A 12,930-nucleotide genomic window follows, 5' to 3' on the forward strand; every position below is an offset into this window, starting at 1 on the left:
GTTTGACACATTGGAAACAGACCTGGGGAAATGGGGTGGTGAGGCGACTGTGGTGGTTGTGGGGGTTAATAAGGGGTTTTAGGAGAGGGATAAGACTAGTCCTCCTCCTTTATACTGTCCATGAGAGAGTAGTCCTTCAGCAGGCAGCAGTAACGCAATGCTTGATTGTGGGTGAAAGTGCAAGTTATTCTATTGCCATGTGAAGTAGAGGAAACTCTCAGTCAGCACAATATAAAGGGGAGGAGAAGACGCGAGTCAGGAGACATCCATGCAACTTAACCCTTAACAGTGGAAGGTCTGCTTAGTGGTATTATGTGTTGCAGTTCCTCGCCACCGGCTCCAGCACGTGATAGGTTAACTCCCGTCTGCCACTCCCCACCAGTCTGTATGTAACAACAAAGCCAGTGCCCATTTCTTCCAGTGGGCTTGCTGTACCCTGACAGTGATGATGGGTGCCGGGGCTCTGCTACTGCTGGGTTTTGTCTGCCTGTGCAGCAGCGCGGTGACTGCTGAGGAAGAAGCGTCTGAGGCGTACGCAACGCCTGCGTTTTGTCGACACTATGAATGTCCCAAGTATAAAACGGTGAAGCAGTATGAGGTAAGATTTGGGGGGCATAGAAGTTTTTTTAATACATTTTATCAATCGGTGTAGCAATATGTAATCTTTGAAGTTACATGATAACGTTACAATCCACAATCTAAATATATTTCACTTAAAACACTGTTAAAAAGTTGCTACTTTGCTCTATAAACAACAATGCAATTCCACAACAAAAAACAGATATCACTATGGGATAAATGAATGGGATTGAATAACACCCAGATTATGTATATAATAATTTGAACCCAATGTATGAAGACCAGTCTGATGAATTATAAATCTGAGCTTTACCGTATATGTAATGTATACAGTCCAAATACCTGGGGGGAACACGTACCTCTCTCCCGAAAATAACAAGTAGCCTTCAATATTTCTGTAACATTCCTTAGAAATAGCAAATATAAGATACTGGTTTCAGTTGTGTTTCTTTTACTGTTCCTAAATGTTCTCCTCTGCCCGCTAATGTCCAGTAATAGGAAGGGCGGATATGTTTGAAGCCACAGTTTGAAGGTTAGTTGCAGTTTCATTTCACTAAAAGAGTTGTGCATTATGAAGGGTCAACCCCCGTAAGCTTCTCTTGTAAAAAGAAGCTGGCCCTGGATAATGCATGGTTCATTTGATATTGCGTGTCAACTACATGTGTGATACATGCGGCAAAGTGGACACCAGGAGCCACGTACTGTCCCCTTTCAGTGAAAGAAAAGATTTCTGTTGCTGACCGGCAGATATCTCACCGGGTCCCAGAGACACATTGCACATTTAACAGCACGCTTGAGACTTCCATTAAAACCGCGTATTTACTGTTAACCGCAAGACCTCTTTTTAAATTTATTTTTTTTATAAAGTAACGTTACGTACTGATCGCTGCGTTTAGATAATTAGGAGATAGGGTTCTTGCCTTCCAGGATTGCATTTTATCGCGGGATGCTCTAGAAATTTCTTGCGCATGACATTCAGGGGTTCAAAAAAGACCCCCACTCATGCATATGTCACTGCTATTGATTTGAATTGGAGTGCTTTCCTGCTAATGATTGGCTGCTTCAAGTAGCCAAAGTATGCTTTAGCTCTAGAGCTTCAGTTTATTCACCATTTTTTATTATTGTTTTTCACAGGTAAATAATGCTTATATAGAATTTTGTTATGCATTTATCATTGGTGGGGCACTAAACTGTCCCGGTAACATTGCATTATACAGAGCCCACCATGTTCTTTATGCAGGACACGCTGCATTGTGAACTCCCTTACAGATGCCCCCTTAAGTGAATAAACCCCATTTGTTATGTTTTAGGATGCATATCACAATCTATATCAGCTTCATCAGGCCTTAGTCTCTGTCGCTTCTCTTTTTTTATAATAAAAGGGTTTATTCACCAAATAGTTACAGTTCCAAGAATCTGGCTCTTCATCTTAGAACCTTAGACTGGAGTAAAAACCACAATATATGCCAGTGAGTGGGGTTTCATAGTTATCAAATTTGCACTATATAACAAATGATCTGCACTAATTATACATGTAAACTCATTTTAAATGGTTAAACACCAAGGGCTACAGAGTGCTCTGATAGGCATCTCTTGATTAGCTATATAATGTGATTAAGCACAATCACGCTTTTCTTCGACCTTTGAGCCCTGGCTTATAGATAGCTGGTAGTTGTGCAATTGTTTGACAAATATTTGAATTGATAATCAGTATATGCAGCGGAAAAAATAGACATTATTGCCCAGTGTCAGTTTAGAAAGTGTGCAAAATGTTCCTATCGTTATAGACACTAATGGACTAATTCCCTTGGTTGATGCAGGAAGCCATCTGTCGTAGATGTACGCCCTAGAATAATGCCATACATATACTGTTTGTGGACTAGGCACAACATATAAAGCATTGATTAAATGGACACTCCACACTTTAATGCATATGGTAGCTGTGTCCCCTTTGAATTACCATTTGCTCCCCTTGCAAACATATGGAGGGATTCAGCAGAATCCACTGTAAAAACAAGCGGGCAAGCGCCAAAGAGAAAGCTGAGGTAAACGGGTGCAGGTAGGGTGAGGGAGCGAGCAAGCTAGTGTGTGGCAGAGTTAGGATGGAGTATTGTGAATGCATGTTAGAATGTATGTTAGAATGAGAATGTATGTATAAGTGTGTATTAACATGAATGCGTATGTGAGCATGAATGTGTAAGTGTTTGTTAGCATGGATGTATAGGTGTTTCAGGGTCAAAGATGGCACAGCAGACTGTTTGGGGACATGCTGTTTTGGGGCGAAGATGGCACAGACAAGCTGTTTTGGGGGCAATGTAGCACTCAGAACTGTTTGGGGGCTAAGATGGCACTGTGGGACATGTTGCTTGTGAAGTTGGCAAGCCCCGGGGCCCTGTGGTTTCTAGTTACACCCCTGCATACAGAGTATATGTTTTCTTTATTGCCGGTGCTAAATGGGATGCTGGACTGTCCGGCTGAAGCACACAACCTACATCAAAATGAAACAAGTTAGAGAAGAGGCATTTACATTTTCCATACACTCATCTTCACTTAAACCTCTTAGACTAGGGCACTCCTTTTACTGATTAACTTATGTTCTACTTGTTCAGTTAACAATTACCACATACATAATATCTATTGAGCTTCCATAAACTTGCATAAAGAATTTCAAATGGTGCTAATTATTGCAAAAGGAAATGTAAAGATATTCTATAAACTCCAAAGTCTATATGCATATACATATCTATAATACTGTATGCAATAAAAATGAATCCAAGATTAGATTAAAATTGATGGAACACCGCAGGGTGCATTCATTATAGATGTATTCCCATTAACATTTAAGGCAGATCACTGTACACTGACCACAACTTTGATACAGCCCCTGGAGATGACACATTTGACCTTGCTTGACCTTGCTTTACCTCTAACCCTAAACACAATGTCTTTCTGTGCAATTCTTTAGACTTTTGAAAAACGGTTATATGAACAATCCAGATGGGTGACAACTCAACTAGAGCTCGATTTCTTTGGCCTTGGAATCTATAAAAGTTTCCGACGATTGTTTGATTATATCAATGGACAGAACTCAGAAGGTTCGGTATCAGACCTTTTCTAATAATAGTCATTTTTACTTAAAGTGAATTTTATGTACCATCACGCATTCTTCCGCATCAAACAGGATGGTTTTACCTGACATAGTTCTAGGGTGTACAAATCTAAGTCACAACACAGACATTTATTTGGAAGAAATGCAAAACTTTCCTTTCTAGGGCCAAACTCTTCATTTTGACTCACAGAATATCTCAGAATATGTAGATGGGTCAGATAGGAAAAGAAGAAAGTAAATATAAATGTACTATTCCAAGCAGGTGTGGGTGATCTAATATGAAGGAATAACTTAAAAGTGTCTAGGTTAAGATAAGGGACTTTAGAATAAATGATTAAGCCTTTAAAATTGGGTTATCTATTAAAAATGATTGTATAGCAGAAAAACATAACCAGTTTTTTTTAACCAGCTCTGTTTCTCTTTAAGGCATAACAATTAAGATGGCCGTCCCTGTGCGGATATATGTTCCATTAATAAACCCATCGGATAAAAATGCCACCATGTCTTTCTTTGTGCCGTCAACACTGTCTACTCCACCCCAACCGTTGAGGGCAGATGTTTACCTTGAAAACATTCCACCGATGTATGTTTACGTCAAGTAAGTGCCATCCTAGTACACACTACCACACATTTTTCCTGAATCATGAAAAAAATGGAGAACCGGAGTGCACATCAAAAGTAAAAGCCCTCAAAAATGAAAAAAAAATAAATAAATAAAATATATAAATAAATAAATAAATAAATAAATAAACAATAAATTAAACAAGCTACCTGCTCAGAGGACCATCCTACAAACCACACACAAATGGCTATTAACGTGGGTGATGTAATATTGTGTGTGGCCACCTGCAACCGGGTAATTCCTCAGAAGGCTTGGAGGCCACTTCAGCCCTTGGGCTTACACTGAACAAGGAATCTGACATTTTAGTGAGGAACCTTGAGTGAGGTTTTCTGATTCTTTGCCACCTTCAACTACTTTATATTTAGTATCCTAGGCTGATTCCAAACAGAGTTTGGTGGCTTTCCTCAACGATCAACCTTTTGTGTTATATTTATTGAAAAGACGTCTAATACAGTTCTTTATTTTTCCCAGGTCTTTCGGTGGCTTTGCAGTTAAATCAGACTTTGAGAAAAAATCCAAATTTCTGTCGGAAGAACTGAATGGCCTAAGGTTACCATTTGATGATACATTTGGAGCAGCTGCTGCCTATAATGATCCTCTTACGTTATTTAACAGGCACAATGAAGTGTGGTACAATGCTTTGTAATTTGAAAGATGATTATACATCATTGTTTCCCTATTGACTATTCATAATCCGAAAACAGTTAAAGGGACTCTGTAACCTAAATAATATTCAGGACACTTTATTGAAGCACAAAACGTACACATTTATAAGTGCACCTTTCATAATATGACATTGAGCTTCAAATGCAAAAAAAACCATATATCCCTTGAAGTACTCTACATACCAAGTTTCACAGTAATTATGAATTTATGAATTTGGACGTTATTATATACGGTAATATAAATTTCTTAGTGTTGTATATTTTCAGTACATACTAATGTAATCACTTTCTCATTGCTTGTTATATTTAGATGGGTCTGATGGTACCACGAAATTGCACAACACAAACAAATCTATTGTAATAAACTTTGTGGAATTTTACTCTGGAATTAATTTTGCCATTTATAATATTTGATGATGTCCTCTATAATCGTATAGTCCTGTTGGCTAGAAAGTATTGGGCATCAAAAGGAATTTTATTGTGGTAGCGATTCAAACGTTATTATTATTATTATATTTCATTTATATAGCACCAACATTTTATGCATCACACCTTACAGTGCATGCATTCAAAGAGTATGATTAGAATGAGAGACTAAAATAAACTAATACATTTTTTTTTAAAAGGTCACTCCTTGCAAGCTTATAATCTATAGGTGATGAGGTGTATAAAGAAAGGTATAGAGGGGGGATATAAAATCATGATAGATGAATGTCAGAGTTTTATCCGTGGCGCATAAGATGACCTAGATCTATAAAAATATACAAGTGAAGAGCAATAAAGGAGCTTGCCAATTTAAGAAGAGCCAGACTCAAAATTATAGATGAGGAAATGAAGATTTAGTTTTGGGCCATTCTGTAATATAGCCAGGTTTACGAGTTTAGATTTTGGTGACACCCCTCCAAGGTGTTGAATTTAGGCATTTCAGCCATTGCTAACACACCATTGCCAGTTTGTAAAATTTCTGCCTTGGTAGATCTGCCCCGGTCCACTGTAAGTGGTTTTATTGTGAAGTAGAAATGTCTAGTAGCAACAGCTTAGCAACAGAGCAGGGCTGACACGTGCTGAAGAGAATATTGCGTAAAAACTCATACAGGGTCCCAAACTGTCTCTGGGAGCAACATCAGCACAAACGCTGTGTGTCAGGAGCTTCATAAAATGGGTTTCCATGGCTGAGCAGATGCACACAAGCTAAAGATCACTATGTGCAATACCAAGCGTCGGCTGGAGAGGTGTAAAGCACATCACCACTGGACTCCGGATCAGTGGAAGTGTGTTCTCTGCAGTGATCGATCAAACTTCACTAAATCAATGAGTTTGGTGTGAAAGAACTTGACCGGCCTGCACAGAGCCCTGACCTCAACACCATCAAACACCTTTGGGATGAACTAGAATGGAGATTGCGAGCCAGGCCTTCTCTTCCAGCATCAGTGCCTGACCTCTCAAATACTCTCAAATGACATTCCTGCCAGCAATGTGGTTTACCACGAAGCCCCTAAAAAAACAGTAGCGATTCTATAGGGGAGGGGGCGAGCGGAAAGGTCGCCTCCCCTGGGCCGGTCTTCAGGGGACTGCCGAGGCAGCTGCACAATTGTGCTCTCCCCAACCAGCCCTGCTTATCAGACGCCCCTATGGGCAGTGTGCACCCAGGCACCATCAGCGCTGGTCTGGGGTGGAGGTGCCCGATGAGCAGGGCTGGTTGGGGGTATCACAATCCCCCCCCAACCGGCCTAACATTAGTGAGCGAGAGGTCTGTCACCCTGGCACTCTGCATCAATAGCCGGCGCATAGTGGGCAGTCGTGTGTAAGGGCAGTGTATGCCTATATGCGTGTTAGTGGGTAAAGGCAGCGTGTTTGTGTATTTATGGACAGGTGTGTGTAAAGGCAGTGTATGTGTATATATGAGTGTAAGCTGGGATGTGTATGGACAGTGTGTGTGTAAGGGCAGTGCAAGTATTTGTATGTTTGTAAGCTGGTGTGTGTGTATATGTATGTAAAGGCAGTCATGTGTAAAATACATGTATGTGTATATGCATATTAATGGGCAGGTGTGTGTAAGGGCAGTGTATGTGTATATGCGTGTTTATGGGCAGGTGTGTGTAAGGGCAGTGTATGTGTATATGCGTGTTTATGGGCAGTTGTGTGTAAGGGCAGTGTATGCATATATGTGTGTTACTAGACAGGTGTGTGTAAAGGCAATGTGTATGTGTATATGTGTGTTAATCGACAGGTGTGTGTAAGGGCAGTGTAAATAAAACAACCGCTGTAAAAAATAAAAATAGCTGGGGGCCCAATTTTTGCCATTCTTGCCTCGGGTGCAAAAGGAGCTAGCTACAGCTCTGGCAGTGCTGCAAAGGCTGCAAAGGGGGTAGTAACTATAAATTAATGTCTATTTATTTAGAATGCAATGCCTTAAAAGTCCTTGTTGGTGTAATGGTCAGGTGTCCCAAAATTTTTGTCCATACAGTGTATCTTACTGGCAGGCGCTATTTATTCATAAAATACATAGAATGGGGGTTGGTTGGTTGGTAGTTCAGATATCTCTCACAGATGACACAACACAGAAGTAAAAAGTGATACAAAACATAGAATTCTTTGCGTTTCTTTATTGAAATAGCCTAGGGGCTCATAAGCACTTTTTTAATTACTGATTTTTTTCAAACACATCATGAATAAGTAATTAAGTAATAGCAAATAGAACATTCTGGGCTATGACCAACTGATGCTTACAGGGTTAAAACTGCTTTTTCTTTAACCGGATTACTGTTGTATTTACGTCTGGAAAAGCTGCTTTTAAGCTTTTTATAAGCTTCTTACAAGTCATTCAGACCCGCAAGTTTTCAGTTTATAAAAAGTTGTGTTTTTTTTAATTGCTGAGTCGGCTCTAATAGCAGCTTTTAGACAGAATGATGTGGTTGTCAGTGGTTATGTGAGATTGACCACACTTTGTCCATTTCAGCTTAGTATCTGTGACTTCTAGCAGTACGGTCCAGAATTCTATCACTTGGAATAACTTGGATATTCTCAAAGCACATTCAACATTTGACTCATCAAACAGTAGGAGCTTTGCCATCTACTGTCAGAAATGATTTCACGTAGTTCAAATTGCCACCTAGTGGTCATATGTAGAACACTCTTGTGGCTCAAACTCTTCAAGCAGGGCATGAAGCAGGTCCTGCTCAACAGAGCAATGATAGCCTTGTTGGAAACTTCCCAGACATGAAGACCACAACCAGGGCCGGCCCGACAATGGAGCCGAGTGGGGCAAACGCTCCAGGCGGAACTTTTGAAGGGGCGGCACTTTGCCGTCCCGAGCTTTTTTTTTTTTTCAAGTGAAAGAGAGAGAAAGGGCCACCGAGTGGTTTTCGCTTACCAAGCTGTCAGTACCCGCTCGGCGCCCCTCTCTCTCCTCTGCGGCGAGTCTCCCCGGGAGACTCGCCGCAGGACTGCTGAAAGGTAATTACAAGGGGGGGTAAGGGTAGATAATAGGGAGGGAGGGAGAGGAAGGGTAGATAATGGGGGGGCGGCAGGGACGGAGGGAGAGGAAGGGTAGATAAGGGGGGGCGTTATTTTAAAATTCGCCCCAGGCGGCATTTTGCCTTGGGCCGGCCCTGACCACAACTGCACGTCAGGCCAAGCTGGAGCAGAGCTAAAATTGTTGATTACTCAAGTTAAGAATTCTCTGTTTGTACTTGCGCCAACTTGTCTTGTAAGATAACTGAAAAGCACAAAGTATGCATATTCTCCATAGTTTCCAAGGTTGCATAGTATGAACTGATACTGATAAAACCCTTAAAATGATTTACTAGCAATCTTTTATTATCGAGACATAGAGAATATGCAGATATGCCACACTCAAAAGGTAGCTAGAACTCTGCCACTCTATTTCAGTTTTAATTGTTCACTAATGCCATTTTCATGCTATGCCCCCCCTGTAAAATTGAAAAAGAAAATCCTTTATAACAATCTAGTATAACAATCTAGTAAATACAGCAACCCAACCCATCATACCTATATTAAGATCATCCAAATGAGTGCTAAGCGACAAACAGCAATACATTGTCACATAGACGATGAACAAGAAACAGTCTCACCAACCAGAACCACAGATGTCAATTTACGGTAAAGTGCTTATGATGCATTGTGGCAATGTCTGAAATTGTCAAAGCGACCATCTACACGAACAAACTCTAATGTTCCTCCAAGGCTGGCTAGAGATAATGAGGCGGCCCTGGCACGTTACGGACAGTGGCCACCAAATTATGTAAATGCACCCGCCGGCTGGATATGAATGGCCAGGCCAGTGCCTGTATGTCTCTATGGTGGAGTCATCAATGTTTCAGAAGAGTTGCCATTGTTAGTCTCTTATGTCATTGTTCTAGAGTATTACCAATACACTTACAGCTATGTGTTTCGGAATTCAGACCACTTCGGCTTTTATAGATGCTGTTGATCAATTAACAAAGGCATTTGATTAACAGCACCTGTCTGCTACTAAGCATCTTAATTACTATGGAAACTGTTAGAGCGTACTTAGTTTTACACACATGGCTTCTCTATGTTGGCTTTATTATTGTTGAATAAATCATGACACGTGTAATATGTCATGTGTTGTTGTTCATCTGAGGTTGTGTTTACCTAATTTTTAGACCTGCTAATAAACAGATTATTGTTATTATGTGCTGATATGTAAAACTATAGAATTCAGGCGTACTTTCTTTTTTATACGACTGTAACTTTCGGTGCTCGTGATCTACATGATTATTCCTTCCCATTAAATTATCTACCCCCTATTATGAGGTCACTGGCTGTTGTTGACTGTTTGTAGAGGGGGCGAGTAGAGGAAAGATATCGTAAAATTATTAAACAAGTTGTTTTTGCTACATCTAGACACTGATGTGAGCTTCGTTGAAGTAACATTGTCCCTTACATGTATACTAAATATCCCAAAAAAGTACTTTTAATAATTTTGTTTAGTTATGCATAAATCTGAGAAGGTGGTAGTTCCACGTTAAGGTGAATGGTGTCAGTACTAATGACTACTTAAATGTATTATAGGTAATCCTATCCTGTATCATCACATAACACTTGTTTTTTTTTACTCTTTCATGTTGAATGTGCGTGCACTTCCTTTTAATAATGATACGTTTACCATGATGTATCGATAGGTGGGTCTAGAAAACACATTTCTAGTAAATTAAACCTCTAATGTAGTGACTAATGTTTCTGACTGCATTTACCCATCCAAATTATCGACTTGAAAAGAAAAAAATCCACTCAGTGTCAATCTCAATAAATACATACAATAAGTCATATCATTGGTTTTGGAATTAAACTTTTCACCGCTTTATATTAATAAATATAGTATAAGATGTTATGTTTCTTACTACATTATGGAAATCAATTTACCAGGACTGATTCACTAAAATAAAAGCTACCAGGTCACCTAATTTAAAGATGTTGGTCTGCACAGCATGCACCTGCCCCTATTGGTGTCTGGTGGCCCATGTACACGGATTCATGCTCAAAAATAAAACTACACATAAGTCTCTACATGGGTGGCAGACAAAGATAGTGATATCCTCCCAATGTAACCCATGTCAGGTTCTCAATGAAGGACATCAAGTTGAAAGTAATTTGTAAACCTGACTTGATCCTACTAATTGTCAACTTATGAATTGTGCATCTACAAAAGTTTATTTTCCACTCTTCACCTGTGTTAACTACACAGAGATATGGGTCTGTGTCTGCATTAGCACATGCGGTACAGAAGAACAGAGGTATGTTGGGTCAAATGTGAAAGAAGTCCCCTCCCTGCTGTGAGAAAAGTGCATTTATCTCCCAAAATTTCATATAGTGAAAGAGGGCCACAGTTGTTCCATGGGATGTACCGTATTTGGAGAACAAGGATTTTTATATTAAAACTTTCGCCTGCCGTGTGGAGGTGTAAAAAGTAGAACACTTGCAAGAAGTGCACAATTCTGCCATAAATAATCTAAAATCCGCAGTAGACAAGAGAAGTCATTATTATCAGTTGTTATGGTTCTCCTTCATTGCACCACCTCTAGCATTATGTGAGTGGGGGGTTATGACTCCCAGCAAGATCTCCCAATCTCCAGGGTAGCTGCATGCTCTTGGTTCTTCCCATGTGGTAAATGTGACCTGTCCCTTGTTTTTTTTCCAAAAGATGTATGTATGGCTAGGTGTCTGCAGCCACTAGACTCAATGGAGACAAAAGTCAACCCCTGGATTTCTCCTGCAGCATTTGTACAGCCCATCAACATATATTGAATGGTTCAATCACTGCACCTTCCCAGGAACTAATAATACACATTTTGTATCTGCATATCATGACATCTTTCAGGTGTATAATATTTTTCATAATAATAAAAAACAAAGAAAAATGCACATTATTCTTGAGCAGCAAGCAGAGACATATTCTGGCCTAGGATGACTGAGCCTGGAGGCTGGCACATCCAGAAGAAAGTGGCAACCTCACTGCAATCGAAACACATACAGATCGCCATAATGGGTATCAGGCCCCTTGGCGTGTTGCTACTCAATGGGCTAGTTATGTGTGAGATTTTGTTGACCATGGAGGACTTTGCCTATCTAGCATGACCTCCATCCTTCTGTTCCCAGTCGTAGAGCATCCTAAATATGACACCAAAGTATGCAGAAAAGGGGCCTAGGGCAGTGCGAAAGTGAAATACGTTGTTGGTTGCATGTCATTAGACTTAAAAAATGTATATTTGTAGGCCAGTCTTTAACAAGTGCAGACCTGCAGGATATAAAATGTATACACTTTAAGAGTTTAAGGGATTCTGCCAGAAAAATAAGCTCTGATTTAATTTACTGTAAATTTAAAAAAATAATAATATGTATTCGAGGTACAAGTACCTATGTATTTAGCTTCATTTTCAAACACATGACAGGAACCTAAATATATATTTATATATAAAAGAAAAGGAAGATGTTTATTCCATAATGCCTGGTGTCATTTACCAGTCTGCTGTTCACTTCAAAAAGCCTTAATGTTGACGGAAAGCATGACGTGGTGAGGCACACCCTGTCTATTATCTTGTGATCTCCAAGGTTGATTTCAAGAAGTTTGTTTCTCAACTTCATACAATGCTTAAGTATTAAATTACTTTGTTAACCTTTACAATTTGTTCCTGAACCATTTTTGCTTTGTGGCAGGGCGCGTTATCCTGCTGAAAGAGGCCAATGCCATCAGGGAAAACCGTGTCCATTAAAGGGTATACATGGTGTGCAACAATGCTTATGTAGGTGTTGCTTATGTACGTGTCAAAGCAACATCCACATGAATGGCAGGACCCAAGGTTTACCAGCAGAACATTGCGCAAAGCATCACACTGCCTCTGCTGGCTTGCCTTCTTCCCATGTGTTCTTAAGGTAAGCGAGGCGCACGCACCCAGCCATCCACGTGGTGTAAATGAAAACGTGATTCATCAGACCAGGCCATCTTCTTCCATTGTTCTGTGGTCCAATTCTTATGCTCACGTGCCCATTGTAGGCACTGGAAAAGGGTCAGCATGAGCACCCTGACTAGTATGTGGCTACACAGCAATGCACTGTGTGACACCTGTCTATTAGGACCAGCATTAACTTTTTCAGCAATTTGAGCTACAGTAGCTGGATTTGACTACACGGGCTGGCCTTCGCTTCCCACGTGCATCAATGACCCTTGACCACCCATGACCCTGTCGTTGGTTCACCGCTTTTCCTTCCTTGGACCACTTTTGGTACTGAACACTGCAGAAATGGAATACCCCACAAGAGGTGCTGTTTCAGAGATGCTCTGATCCAGTTGGCTAGCCATCACAATGTGGCCCATGTCAAAGTCGGTCAGATCCTTACGCTTGTTCACTTGCTGCCTAATATATCCCACCCACTGGCAGGTGCCATGATAACAAGATTATTAGTGTTATTCA

General features: G+C 40.3%; 1 protein-coding gene across 1 annotated transcript; it reads left to right on the forward strand.

Annotated features, from left to right (window-relative positions):
* Nucleotides 1–401: 401 nt before the first annotated feature.
* LOC128483608 (heme-binding protein 2-like) lies at nt 402–5,363 on the forward strand. Its single transcript, XM_053459853.1, has 4 exons — nt 402–598; nt 3,545–3,674; nt 4,115–4,286; nt 4,782–5,363. Exons 1-4 carry the CDS (start codon nt 446–448, stop codon nt 4,954–4,956), a joined length of 630 nt encoding a protein of 209 aa, XP_053315828.1. The 5' UTR covers nt 402–445; the 3' UTR covers nt 4,957–5,363.
* Nucleotides 5,364–12,930: the final 7,567 nt, after the last annotated feature.

Source organism: Spea bombifrons, chromosome 3, assembly GCF_027358695.1.
Source record: "Spea bombifrons isolate aSpeBom1 chromosome 3, aSpeBom1.2.pri, whole genome shotgun sequence".
Taxonomy (NCBI): domain Eukaryota; kingdom Metazoa; phylum Chordata; class Amphibia; order Anura; family Pelobatidae; genus Spea; species Spea bombifrons.

Coding starts and splice junctions, on each gene's coding strand:
- LOC128483608 (XM_053459853.1), top strand. CDS start 446: ATGATGGGTGCCGGGGCTCTGCTACTGCTGGGTTTTGTCTGCCTGTGC. Junction 599..3,544: donor AAACGGTGAAGCAGTATGAG/GTAAGATTTGGG, acceptor GCAATTCTTTAG/ACTTTTGAAAAACGGTTATA. Junction 3,675..4,114: donor CAATGGACAGAACTCAGAAG/GTTCGGTATCAG, acceptor TTTCTCTTTAAG/GCATAACAATTAAGATGGCC.